Source organism: Nymphaea colorata, chromosome 2, assembly GCF_008831285.2.
Source record: "Nymphaea colorata isolate Beijing-Zhang1983 chromosome 2, ASM883128v2, whole genome shotgun sequence".
Lineage (NCBI taxonomy): Eukaryota > Viridiplantae > Streptophyta > Magnoliopsida > Nymphaeales > Nymphaeaceae > Nymphaea > Nymphaea colorata.
Window position 1 is genome coordinate 29740252 of NC_045139.1, and position 14754 is coordinate 29755005.

Here is a 14754-nt window from a genome sequence, read left to right on the forward strand (position 1 = left end):
AGACAGAGCTTCTTTTGTCCTATAAACTAAATTTCCTAAAGGTGTATGGATTCCAAGTTTCCAACATTTTCCAATATATGTTGAGCAGTTCTTCTCCTAACTCTATTTTATTTTGGACATTTGAGGTGAAGTCTTCAACTTGACACCCTTCACATTCTCTTCTTATCACTTGCAGAATACACGTGTAATTGTTATCTTCGCAAAAAAGACTAAACTTATGTAGTTATATATGCACAAAGCATATCTATATCATGATATCAGCAAACTAATTAGTTCTTTATGTCATTTCATAGCATTCACATCTTATTCGCGTTTTAAAATGATAGACAAAACTTAGGGTTGTCTGGGAATATAAGGGAGAGAGAGAGATTCAGCGGCTTTATGTAGAACAAAAGGTGAACTGTGCAAGCGATAAAGAACGGTCCACGGAGGAGAAATACCATCTACAACTATGTACGGGTCAAAATTCAGCTGTGGCGTGTATTGCCGAGCTAATTAAAAGAAGTAATTCCCTGTCTTCGTAATTACGGCAAAAAAGCAGGCACCTTTATGGTAAATTTATCATTGCTAAATACTTTTACACATAATTTCGACGGTGGTGCCATTTATCTTAGATTTTCCCAATAAAACCTTCAACTTTTTTATTATTGCAATAGTTTTCGTAAAACAAATTTGTGATTATGATCCAAGGAAGGAGGATCTAGTGTCCAATATTAAAGAAGGACATTTTGGCAAATTTATGTGATTAACATTTTCTACGTTCCAGGAGCGCTTCAGGAAAGATGAGTTGAGCCTAAGCTTAGCCAGCTTAAGCAAAACTCGGTTCAATCGAGCTCGGCTCGAACTCGAGCTCTTTATAGTAAACTCTAGCTCGAGTTGACTGCACAAAATCGAGCTCAAACTCAACTGGTTTAGGTGTTAAATAGTTTAACATTAACTCGTGTAAGTATTGATTTGTTTAACTCGTGTAAGCGTTAACTCATGTAACTCGTATAAGCGAGTAACTCATGGAACTTGAAAAATTTTGTTTTTATCTTAAAAGTTAAAACCAGTGAACTCGACTCGTTTATCGTTTCGAGTATCTTTGTAATCTCAAACTTGGCTCATTTATAAACGAGTCGAGCACGAGCAATGTTTTTTCGAGCGAGTTCGATTCAAACTCGAGTTGGCACGGCTTGTTGAGCAACCCTATGTTCCACTTGTACCCTTACAAGGGGAATGGTTTTCCATTTAATTAGTATGAGCATTTTGGTCATTTTCCACCAAGTCCCTTGTTAGGGACCTGCTCCACCGTTTTAAAAACATTAGAAAACGCTGTCCCTGTCAAATCCACGCGGTGCCAACATGCTCAACGAAAAAAAAAAAAGAGAAAGGTGGGGGACCAAAATTAAATATTTAATAAATTATTAAATAAATTAAATTTATAAAAAAGTGGGTGGTGGCAGGAACGAAGTGAATAAATAATAGACATTTAGTAATTCGAGTTTTTCAGAACCGCTTGCCTGCAAAAAGGGGAAGAAAAAGGAACCGAGAATGAGATTTCCACATTCGCTTTTCCACTTTGTTTTTCCTGTTTGCTTTATTCTGGAATTAACAAAAAATTTAAAAACCCCATAAAGCAAGTACTAAAAATGTCCAAGACCGGCGTTGGAAACCCCGTGGGAAGTCCAAAAAGATGCGCCTTTATATTTATATTCTTGCGTGGACCCCTTGTTCTTTTCTTCTCCCACCTTTTTCTTTCCAAAGACAAGTAGAAAGAGTAAATTGACTTTAATTCCGAAACTTTTTCTTCCCATCTTTTTCTTTCCGAAAGATATTCAAAGGTGAGGTGAAAAAAAAACCAGCTTTTCTCTTTTTCAGTTTTCACCACCAAATGCAAAAAAAATTATTCTGATTGTTAGTTATTCAAACTATGATGTTTGTAATAAAATGCATATAACCATTTGAAATATTATTATCAATGAAAATTGCTAACTTTGCGTCGATTTGCGGACTTATATTAAGCTCATGTCAGTTTATATTTTTCATGTTTCTGAAAAAAAAAAAGAACTTAAAACAAGCCAGTAAAGTAAAGTTCAACGGATATTGGCCAAAACACTAAATCCATAAGCGAATTAAATCATTTTGTCGTGTTTGCTAGTGCAAATCATGAACTTGGCTGTGTTTTATGGCAACAAGAGTTGGTGGAACTATTTATCAACGATGTTTGAGTTCATGAACTTGGTCATGTTCCATGTGATGTCATAATCTGTATTAATTCGTCTGCTCAAGAAGAAAGTAAAAGTAATAAAAAGTAGTATGGAAAATAAGTGCTACGAAAATATTTATTATTCTCGATTATATAGATATTAATCTTTTGCGTAGTGGGCATTGAATTATTGGTCCGGTCTATGTCACGAGGGCTTACCATTTATAATGCTGTCGATATCAACATCAAAGGTGAATCGTCACGTAAAAGGATGGGACCAGCGTGACACGTTGCTGTTTGATAGAGCTATCTAAACTTTTTCGGTTCAAACACGTACGATTGGGATTGGGAATTCGAATAAAAACTACGGATGGAAGCCTTTGAATTACATTTTTCAACTAAAATATTTTTTAATATTTGCAGCCTCCCCCTTTTTGTTGTTTTGCTTCTTCCGTTAGGCAGGCCGATCCTAGCTTATGGAAAGAGATGCACCGCAAATATTGAATTTTTGGCTTCTTTCAATTTTATTCTGGGAAGACGAAGATACTTCCGAGCATGGCCATAAATAATTTTTTGGGGTTTTTATCGGCAAGCTGTTTTTCTAGAAAAATCTTGAGAAAAACTTGTATTTTTTTTTTAAATCAGAACGTTAAGTAAAAAAACAAGAAAGAAAAAACGAATAAGTATTAAATTGCATTTAAGTGGTTATGTTGAGGAAATAAAACAATGCAACAAAACTTGAAAAAAAAACAGAAAAATCAATACAAATTAAATAAAAAAAGTGAAAATCACGTAAAAATGGCAGTAAATTCGTGATGAATTCATTTTTAACGATTTTTTAATATATCTAGGCATTTTTTTGTTTTTACTATTTTTTTTATTTTTTGTGGCTATGCTTCAGAGCTCAATTATTGGAATCGCAATCGTAAACAAATGGGTTGTACGAAAAGGTTGGGTTTTCCCCTTGTTTTTTAACGTAAAAAATGTGTATTATATTTGAGAATCATGAATCAAGAATTTCCTTTAAAATGGTTGGAGTTTTTTTTATGAACTTAAAAAACGTTGGATTTCAATTAATTGTTTTTTTAGGAAAAAAATGTGATAAAGGTGCATTATATTTGAAAACCGTGAACTTAAGAATTTTGTTCTCTCTCACATCTAGGGAGTCGGACTAGAGGGTGATGCATGTTTAGCATCTCACACGGCCCCCTGTTTTACTTTTTTTTTTTTAAGAGAATAGCTATTTTTTGGCATTTTTAATGAAAACACTATTTTTGCTATTTTATGACTGATTCATACGGATTAAATGTGCGAGAATAAGAATAAGTTTAGAAACCAAATCCACTGATTCATATGTCATAAATTTGTTAAAAAATATATATTTGATCCTTTTAAAAAAATTTAAAAATCTAGTTTGTCGCTGGCAAAATCCCTTATAAGTAAAAAAATTTAGCTCTCTCTCTCACTCTCTCTATACATATATAGAGAGAGAGAGAGAGAGAGAGCTAAAATTTTTCTCATATATATATATATATATATATATATATATATCATTTTCAAGCTAAAGAAAATGTAAGTCGATCAGCCATCTACTGTATTTCCAAAAGTAGGAGGTGGAAGATTGTCATTTTCTTAGGCACCTCGGGTATGGGTTAACTAAACCATGGTTAAGCTGTAACTTGCGAACATGAACTCATTCTCGAGAAGTCAAATCTTTCATTTGAGATTTGCGATGTGACAGGTATTAATTAGAGGTAAAATTGCCCCAAGTAGGCCACACTGCGAATTTCTTTCTCTCCATTCTTTATTATTCGATTGTCTCTTTAGTTAATTCATCCATTGGCAGTGAATAGTTTTTATTATTAGGATGTCACTTTAGTTGGTCAATCGGTCTCCAATTCACTAGGATTAAATATTTTTTTCTAACTTCACGCATGAAATGTTGCTTAATGATTCGGCAACGCGTAATACAAAATCAGCCGTTTGTAGATTCCTCACCTTGTAAAACTCAATGCACGCATAAGCTTTTGCATTCCTCAATTTTATAGGGTTGCATGCCAATGTTGTCCGTATTGGTAATGGAGGGGAACTATATTTTATACTCTTATATATATATAGCCTCTTACACACGTAGCCTATATATATATATATATATATATATATAGGAAAACAGGTAGACACTAGACCTTCATATAATGAGAATCATATACTTTATGGATTCCAAAAGAAAAAAAGACGAAGATATTAAATTGCAATATACAAATCAAGTTGTTTTTCAAGAGTACGAATTACACTTCAAAATAGATAAAAGGTTTCGTTTGAGGAAGCTTATTTGTTTCCGTCCTTCTCTCTTTATTCTCCTTTAAATAGTACTCTAGACTCTTGTAGGAACATCTTGGCTTTTATATTTGCAACATAGTCTCCGCCATTTGATTTTCTTTTAATCTACAACCCTAATTACCCGTCAATGTGTGGTATCATATATATCTTTTAGATATTTATATTGCAGGTTGCGTGAGAATGATTGAGAAGATTAGATGGTTGATATTAAGTTAAAAGAAATAGAAACCAAGTTATATTTTCAATGGATAGGAATATCGTTTAAAAGAATGCAAGGGACCGTGATTAAGGAAACCGATTTATTTCTTCCTATGAGAGGTAATTCTATTGTTTGAAAATACAATTTAGTTTCTATTTTTTTTTAACATAATTTATATTATGTGGCTACCCATATGTGTGTGTATGTGTGTGTCTATATATGCATAACAAGTAACTATCATACCTCATAAACCAAATCTAATGATAATCATTTAGGCCATCAATGCAACGAGATTAGATGGTATAGATTCAATTGCAATCATGGAATGCAAGCTGTTTTTTCAAGAATATCAAAAGATGTGAGAGGAAAGAGAGAAACAAATAAGTTTCCTTTAAAGAGAACTCATTGACCCTTTTTAAGCGCATTTCTGACGGAAAAAAGTTTGATATATTTGTAACTATATTGTTCCCATCAAAAGTCTATATATATATATATATATAGTATGATTAGTGGCCTTTTACTAATTGCCGGCCTAACCATTTATGCTGAACTTTTTGGAGGCAAGATGTTACTACTATTGGAAACCGATTGATACAAGGTCCATGCATGCTCACATACGCTACGCGGTGAAACTAATTGGATTGCTTTTGAATAATTGTCAAAATTGAATTTGGCGATGATTTTAATATCAATGATCAAGTTGAACATGGGCTTGCTCTAAAGTTTTGCATGTGAATCTGAGTTGGATTTGAATGGCTTCAATTAGTCTGATAAAATACTGTACATAAAATGCATCCAATTCGCGAACTTGCTAGATCTACTGGGCGTTTGTCAATCAATGGAATCCAAAATCCGATAAGAACATCTCCTACAACCATTCGTCAGTTGGGGACCGTGCACCTGCCTGTTAACATCTCAAATTATTTGACAGTCAACATAGTGATAAATATTTAAACTTGATGAGCTGTTGGGTACTGGAGACTGCCGTGAATTAAATTTTTTTATTGATTTTTTGGCTTTTTATATATATTATTTTTCATTTATTAATATCTTGATCAACATGGGGCCAGATTACTGAAAGTAGCCTGGAACTGAATTAATTTTTGAAATATTTTAATTTATTTTAACTTTCAAAATTAAAAACATGGCGGGTTCGATACATGATGCTGCTGAGGAGGCACGCCAATAAATGCATGTATATCCAACTCGATTGCCTGTCTAGCAGGCGCCCGTCAGGTTGCGGCCCCGGTCACCGTTCATCTCGGCAACTTAAGGGTGGAGATATTAAAGCAGTTTTAAAATGTGATTTGGCAGGTCCACCCCGAGTTTAGGGACAGGCGAGGCCCACTTGTCCCCTGCCAGACTAGGGTTGGTTAACTTAAAAGGGGACTGGAGTTCGAGAACTTTAAACTTCCTTCGCTCTTTATAGCACTTCGGTGGAACGAAATCACGAAGTAGTTCACGATTTTAGTTCAGGAACTGCGGAGCAGGTTTCCCCACCGTCGGATGCGTTCTGGCATCACGTGAAACGGGTTTTGACGGATCTGATTCCGTCATACCAAACCTACGCACCACATGGCCGCGTCGCTGGCAGCCACAAGCCCGTCGGTGGGACCCACGAGCACCGGACGTCCCGCGCGGCCAATCCGCGTCGGGTCCGGCAGCATCGACGGCCGGAAAGATGCGGTAAGTGCGTTCACGTGAGGGCGCTGCGCATCGGATGGCTCCGCCTTGAGTGGCAGAAATGGGAAAAACTGAGAAAGGTGGGGGACAAAGGAGGAAGCAGGAAATATCCCGAAAGCAGAGGAGCCCGAGTGGCGACGGCGATGTGCGAGAGAGAGGGAACGAAGAAGAAAGAGAAAACTGATGCGTCCTTGGATTCTGTGAGTGTCGTCCTTTGATTTTTTTTTAAAAATTTTTTTTATTTTAATTCGTGTGTGTGCTGGCCTACTGTCTGGGCATCTCTCTCTTTCCTTCTCTCTCTTCATTTATTCCTTTTTTTTCTCTCTCTCTCACTGTTCAGGCTCAGGCCAGGGCTTGTCCCCTTTCTTTCTTTCTTTCTTTCTCTCTCTCTCTTTTTTTTCGTTTAAACCAGTCTGATCCTCTCTCTGGTTTTGACCGTTCGTTTCTCTCTCCTGTCTCCTCTATATAACTTCGCAGCCTTTCCTCTCTCTCCTCATCCTTTGCCTCCACCGCTCTCTCCTCATCTTCTACTTGCAATTTGCTGAATCTCTGTCTCTCTCTCTCTGTCTCTCCCCTGTTACAGATTTCCTCCACCCAAACTTGCAACTCCCCAGCTCTCCCTCTCTCTAAACTTCTAAGCTTGCAACTCCCCATCTCTCTCTAACTTGCATCTGCCTCTCTCTCTCAAAACTGCAAACCCTCAGTCTCTGTCTCTCTTTCTCTAAGGCCACTGCTCTGCTTCATGATGGAAGAGACTAACAGGAAAAGGGGAAGAGACCAAGTAGACGAAGAAATAGGAGAGAAGGAAGAAGAAGTGGTTGCCGCCAAAAGAAGCAGGGAAGAGGAAGAGCAAGACGATGAGGAGCAGGGGAGAACGAAGAACGGGTCCTTTGATGACATCCTCTCCCTCCTCGAGTCCGAAGAGGACGAACCCAGCAACCCCTACCTCTCCTCCTTTATGACAACCCTGCAACAAGAGCTTTCTTCTTCTTCTTCTTCCTCCTCCTCCTCTGAGCCCACTCAACCAGCCGGAACCGAGCCCGACGGCGCCCAGTTTGACCGGCCGGACCCGCTCTCCGACGTCGTCGACGCCCCGCAGCCGCAGGAGGTCATGAGGTACCTCCTGGAAGCCTCCGACGACGAGCTGGGCATCCCCGCCAGCCCGGTCGACCCGTCTCCTCTTGAGAGAGAAGGAGGAGAAGGAGAAGCCGAAGCTCTCCTCCACCAATCATATGTAGAGAGAGAAGGCATCGACCAATTGGATTTCGACGAGAAGGGCTTGCCGTCAGGGGTTTTAGAGAGAGAAAGCTTGAGCTTCGATGGGTTGTGGGAGATGGAGGACCAGAGAGCAAACTACTACGATTTCCTGAACTCCCAACTCTGCTACGACGACCTCAAAATCGAAATATGAAAACTTTCGGGGGAAAAATGTGAATGGGGGTAAAAAAAAGTATTAGTTTTTTGGGTCTCCGTTTTCGGGGCTCCAAATTTTACTTTATTTACCTCCAGGCCCCTCCTTCATGCTTGGCAATGTTGTAAATTCTCGCAAGTATGGATGCTCAAAGCCTGTTAGATACAAAAGTAAAAGCGCCTCTCTTGTTCTTGGTTACCAAATGACCGAAACACCCTTTTGCCTTGCAGTGGAAATATCGTTGCCATCTACTTTGTTACGAACTTAATTACAAACAAACTCCTAAAATGATCGATGTTTACCACGACCAGTCTTCTAATCGGTTGTTAATTAACAAAAAAAGGCGAACAATCTCTAGGCATGTTGAGATGAACACCTTAAAGCAAGTGAGTTCAAGATTTTTCTTTTCCCCCTTTCATGGCCCATTGTTTCTCATGGAAAAAGAATCGGTTCAAATGATCGTATCGGTGTCTCACCGAAACGATGCATTGAATCTTGGTAAATATGACTTGCATCAACTGACTCAATAAAATGATGATAAAATTTTCAATTTAAATAATTTAAAACTTGTGATACAGAAAGATGCTGCGTATCGGCCGTCTCGTTTTGGTTCGTGGGTACTAGCAGTTATCTTTCAGTCGAAACGAGGGCGTTTAGGTCATTTGGTAACACAAATTATTGGAGGTCACATTCGTCCCTCACCCTTTGACCTTTTTCAAAATGCATTTAAAGTATGAAAGGAATTCCGAATAAATGATGAAGGAAAGGCCACCGACGACCGTGTTTGCAGGTAGACGTTAAACTGGGACACCGTGTCCCGTGGACCCCTCGCTGCGGGGGTGCAATGAGGGCTGAAGATACGGAGTCGGGTACGGTATTCCAGTGCACGGTCGGCCACCCGAGACAAAAAATCCCGTTGGCATGAGTCCCAGCGGTGTCCCCGCCCCCACAAAGATCCCCTGAATCGACGGCTCCTATTAATTCTCTCACGATATCCGACGGCTGTGCGAGAGTGCAGCTCATGAAGTGGTCGGCGTCAACGTCACGGCCATTATGACTGAAGGGTCCCACCACATGGATTTTTGGTATCACCAACAGCTCAGCTAATAAGGGTAACCCACGTGGCGAGCACTTAACGTTTCCTTTTTTACGGTTGAGGACAGAGATATAAGACAAGTTTGCCCTTAGGGTTGGGTGTTTTGGACATTTTGTGGATCAAATAATGGAAAAAACGTCAACCACTTTCTTGTCCGCCCGCCCGAAGTGGTGTTAAAAGAAAAAAAATTATTTTATAGAGCTAGTGAAAAGAACGCCTTGTTTTGATTTGTTTTTCGCTACTTTTTATCAGTTTATCAAATTTATGTCATTAAAACCGATCTGAAGATTCAATTACAAATATTATATATATTTATATATAAAAATTAGTCTGCACTTGGAACTAATGTAAGGCTTGTATTATCTGGCGATGATTATTGGCGGTTGATGATTCAAAGATAAAAAATTAAGATATATATATATATAACAACGTGAAAATTTTACCACTTGAAATAAAAAGAGTGAGGAGCTCCCTTAAAAACTTTGTAAGGTTTCAAAAATGATAAAAACAGTTTTCAAAAATGATAAAAACATTGTGACGTAACAATGACTACGTGATTTCAACCTCAAACACCTTTAAGTGAACCGCCATGCGGCCCAACTGTGTTATCACCCCGCGGGTAAAAAATATAATATTTCAATCATCAGGTAACAACCTTTTTCTTGTTTTTTTTTTTAGCTTTCAATGTTAAAAAAATCAACATCATGATAATTCTTTACAAGTATTGCGCCTAAGGGTCATGTACCTATCAATTTCTTTATAAAAAAATAAGTAGGTGCTAGGCTTATGTAGAACAAACAATCTCAACCTTTGTTTTTTTTATATGAATCGTCAAAGAAAAATGAGGAAAAGTTAACCCATTCCTCTCATGGCGTGTTTCTTCTTGAGAGCGACCTTCCCTACTTTAAGTTTCGGTCTTGGAAACAGAAAGAAACTTATTAATTTTATTGGAGCTCGTTTGTCGTATGTTTGGACAAATAAAATAATAAAAATAGTTTAAAAGATTAAGAGTAAAAAAAAAAGATGAGTAACGTATATAATGTAACAGCATGTAAATCAAATCATCACAAATTGGATTTTAAATACAGTGTCAAATATTGTATACATATATATATATATACATATATATATTCAAGCATTTATTCATATTAATTGTGTCAAGTAACTCTCTTTAATGAATAGAGGGAGTTGTTTGATTGTACTTTCGGAGAGAAAAGTTAAAAAGGTTAAACTTTCTCTCGAAGGGAAAAGATATATACGAAAAAGTGATTAATTATTCTGTTTTGAGGACATATCACATGGTGGGCGTAGTTAATATGACTAAATGGTTAATGTAATTTGGTAGCTTTACACATACACACAAGTGATCATATCTTGTCACGACTTTAAGTGATGACTTTATTGTGATATTGTTCAGTTATACATTTATGACACATATTAAGGAGGTTGTATTGACATTAAATTCGTTATTGATTTTAAGTAGCTTTTATGACTCGTAACGGATTCAGCCTCCCTTTCTTCTTTCCCCTCTCTTTCTTCATTTTATGCTCAAATGAGCCTTAAAATATGGCTAATTCAATTAGATATCATTTTCCTTTAGTTATGCCAAGGTTGGTAAAATCCTTTTTGCACTAAAAATTGTAAATATTATATAAAATTATATAAAACAAAGTTATTCACAGCTGCAATCATTTAAAATTAACTTATGAAAAAACACATCCCAGAAAATGCAATATCCAGAACGAAGAGAGAAGATCATCCGCTTTTGGAGTTTTGGGTTGCATGAGCGATGACATTAGCGCTTTGTTTGGTTGGAGGGAAAGGAAAGGGAAGGGAAATGAATGAAATGGAAAGGAAAGGAAAGGAAAGAAAAGGAAAGACTAAATAACACATGAATTTAGAAAAGAGGGACAGGAAAGAAGGGGTAATGTGAGAATAAAAAACTCTTCTACTTATCTTTCTTTCTTTTCCTTCCAAATCTGTCCGATTTGAATGGGAATTGATTTACACTATACAATCTCTCAATTTCCTTTCCTTTGATTTTCCTCCCCTTGCAGCCAAACACGTTTTGCCCTTCCCTCCTTTCCCTTCATTTCTAATTAACCAACCAAACAAATGAGGGATTGTTTAATCCCTCCATTTCCTTCCTACCAATCAGGTCGTAAGTACCATAGTAGTACTCACGAGAATTGAACTAAAAACTTGCTCCTTTAACATATCTTAAACTGTCGCCCTTGACGAGCATGAGTCTCAAAAGCAAAATTCAAACAACTATAAAATATTTTATAAGGTGACCCATCTCTCCATTTTGTCATATTATCTCTCTCTCCCTTGATTGCCTCCAAAAGCAATATCAAGAATGGCAGGCCAAAAAGGCGTCACATTTTGGCTAGATTTTGGTGCTATGTAGACGTGTGAATGCAGCAACGACATAGGGGGGTTAGGTATGGTAGCAGCGATAACGGGGGAGCCACTTGTTCAAATTTGCAACACCTTCTTGTTGTGAGTAAAGATAAAGATAGATAAGGTGGGGGTGGGTTAGGCCCACCTTTGAGCCGGGGATTGGAACCCATCTCAATCACAGGCGGCGAATTAGCCAGCCAGCCAACCAAATTGGAGATATGAAAAGATGGCCTGAGCTTAATTTGTGTATCGGAACGCATCCACATCCACAATCCAATCTTAGAAAAGTATATCTTTTAAGGCCTTTCCATGTGTGACGCATGTCACACGGGAAGGGAAAGATTGTGGTGAATGAAAATGCCTTCTTCGGTGAGCTCAAATGAAGCCTGCGTCCCTATCTCCCTTTTATTTTTCCATTATTTTTCTTTCCCTCTCAAACGCTAAAATTAACAGGAGTTCAATGATGGGTCTGACCCACCATGTGATCCAATATGAGAATATGATCCCACAAAAAAAAAAAAAAAAGAGGTTATTTATATGTATATATATATACAATAATTTTTAAATCAACCGGCTACTTCTATCACCAGATGGTTTTTTTATGATATACCACTGAAAACTATCACAAAAGGTGCTTTCAATTGCTAAAAACTATGGCCAAGAAACTAACGGTCATAAATGCACTTTTTCATGATTTTTTTAGCAATACAAAATAAAAAATAACCATTCAATTAGAGAGGTGGTCAACAAATTTCAATGTATGTATATTAGAGTGAGTGGATGATGAACTTTTGCTATTTAATATCATCAAACTATCTAATTAAACTCATTTATCTAAAACAAATGAATGATTGAAAGAAAAACCATGAACTATATATGAACTATATATACTGGTTTGACCGACCAAGTGATACAACCTAAGCACACCACCTCACAAATAGAAGGATATATATATATATATATACCCTTCAATTAGAAAATTACATAGTTGTGTCTACCTTGACTTACATTTCTGGCTTCGCCACTAAATCTAACATTCATCCATCAAAAGACTAAGTCCGATCATGCATGCGTACACGCGTCAATGAAATATGTGGCCAAAATGACATATCCAGATGATATTTTTTCTTTAGGTTTCGGGTAGAATGAGCAGTGATGCCGACAAAATGGAGAGTTCCAATCTCAAAAGGAAGTGAGATTCATGTCAGGAGTGATGGGCAGAGAGCTGCAAATTAATGGTTAAGGAACGACATAGTGGCCCATTTGGAAACTCCAGTGCCACAAAATTTCTGGCTAAGGGCAATTGGTATAAAATTTTTAATTTTTTAAGGATCACCAATATATAAACCAGAAAAATTGTTTAAAAATATCAATATAAAAATAAAAAATAAAAAGTTTTTTTTTTTTTGGGTGGTCGTGTAGGCAATTGCCTACACACGCACCTACCGCCACCCCTGCTTTCAAAGGCAAGATCAATATTTAATGGGAACCTCACGATGAGCCAGAGAGAAAGATTGAGTGAGGGAGATATTTGCTGAATGTCTCCAAACCCTTAGTTACAAGTAATCCCACCACCCACCCGTGTGTCAACCCTTTGTGCCGCAAAAGAAATGATGAACAGTATTCGAATTGAAGTATACTGGGAGCAGCATTCCGAGATATCAAAAAAGAGACTCGTATTCTCAAGGGTCGAGGAGAAACTCTTTTCGTATGCAGTATGATGAAATATTCTTCTTACTCCCCCAAGATGTGGTCCCTTACTATTATTAAGACGAAAAAAGATTGCCAATAAAAGGGCATTTGATGCAAAAGAAGTATTTGTATAGCGACTTTGCATTCCCCTTGACATATCCGGACATCAAACTGATTTTTTTTTCCCCACCGTTGTGGGGTGGAGGAAAAGAGGAGAGTAGGGGTGAACACGAGCTGAGCTCGAGCCCGAGTTTAGTTAGCTCGAGCTCGGCTCGACTAATAAAACCTCAAGCTCGAGAATATCTCGACGGAAGCAGCTAGAGCTCGACTTTTGGCAGTTACGTGTTGAGCTTGAGCTTATTAAGGCTCGGCAAACTTGTTTGAATAGAATTGATATTCATCGTTACGTGTTGAGTTCGAGCTCGACTCGATTAAGGCTCGACAAAGTAGTTTGAATAGAATTGATATTCATCGTTATGTGTTAAGCTTGAGCTTGACTCGATTAAGGTTCGACAAACTCGTAAACTCGTTTGAATATATTGACTTGATTGGGACTCGACAAACTCGATTAAAGCTCAAGATCGACTCGGCAGTTACGTATTGAACTAAAACTCAACTCGATTATTTGAACGAGTCGACACATGAATTCGAGCTCGACTTGTTAAGCAAATGACTAGGGTAGAACTCGTTCACGAGCCAAGGTTTAACAAGTCGAGCTCGAGTAGCTTGACTGGTTGTTCACCCCTAGAAGGGAAGGGGGGGTGGGGTGGGTTCCTCATTCCCTTCTTCTCCATCCTTCTGGTTGGCGGCGCCACTGTAGTGGGGATGATTCTTTTCCCTTTCTTCTACCCATCGCGGGTATACAGAGAGTGTGAAAGAGAGAAAAGGAAAGAGAGTGATTTCCTTTTGAAAATATCATAAGTGACATTCTTGATCGGCACCGACATGAGAGAGAATCACCATGATGGGATGCAATTGAAGGGGAAGCAGGAAGCGAGAGATGGTGAAGACTACTAAATATATTTTTAAATGAACATACCGCACATTAAACTGAACTGTAAAAAAAGAGAAATGGGTTTTTTAGTACTTAGGGATGTTAATGGATCATATTCAGATGGGATGTCTCATCAAATTGCTTTGAGAAAAATCAGACATGGAAAAAAAATGGGCAATCCAGATAGGTTTTATATTTAAGATATCAGATTTAGATACAGTTGATTTAGTTTTAAATAAGTATGTTACTGGAGTTAATAAATATCTTATATCCAATATCTATACAAAAAGTCGGTTCTGAGCATATTATAATGCAGTTTGGATTCAGTTATTTGTTTACAAGCTTGATCCACATTCAGATGTGAATTTAAAAGTCAGATTCAGATCAGATCCAGAGGTGAATTTAACAGCCACATTCAAATACGTTATAAACCTATTTCTTCGTATGGATTCAAATCCGAAGTTGCGAACATCCATTAAATTGGATATATTAAAAGGGTATACGACATTATCACTAACTGCTTTTACCATCCTTACGGAGATTGAACTATATATATTTGAGCATGAGAAACGTCTAATCTACTAATTGTGAATGAAGTTGAATCTTATGTGCATCATCAAGCATTAAAATAAGGTGCCAATATTCCATAGCTTCGCCATCCTTAGAAATAAAAAATAAAAAAGGAAAATCAGAAACAAAAGCCTGAGGAAGAAGTATAGAGCTTGGGCGTTCTGCAGCTTCCTGCGAA

General features: G+C 37.5%; 1 protein-coding gene across 1 annotated transcript; it reads left to right on the forward strand.

Moving 5' to 3' along the window:
• Nucleotides 1-6813: 6813 nt before the first annotated feature.
• On the forward strand, nt 6814-8230 carry LOC116246858 (uncharacterized). Its single transcript, XM_031618756.2, has one exon. It carries the CDS (start codon nt 7153-7155, stop codon nt 7819-7821), a length of 669 nt encoding a protein of 222 aa, XP_031474616.1. The 5' UTR covers nt 6814-7152; the 3' UTR covers nt 7822-8230.
• Nucleotides 8231-14754: the final 6524 nt, after the last annotated feature.

What these genes read in the sequence shown, in the direction of transcription:
- LOC116246858 (XM_031618756.2), top strand. Translation starts at nt 7,153, where the DNA reads ATGATGGAAGAGACTAACAGGAAAAGGGGAAGAGACCAAGTAGACGAA.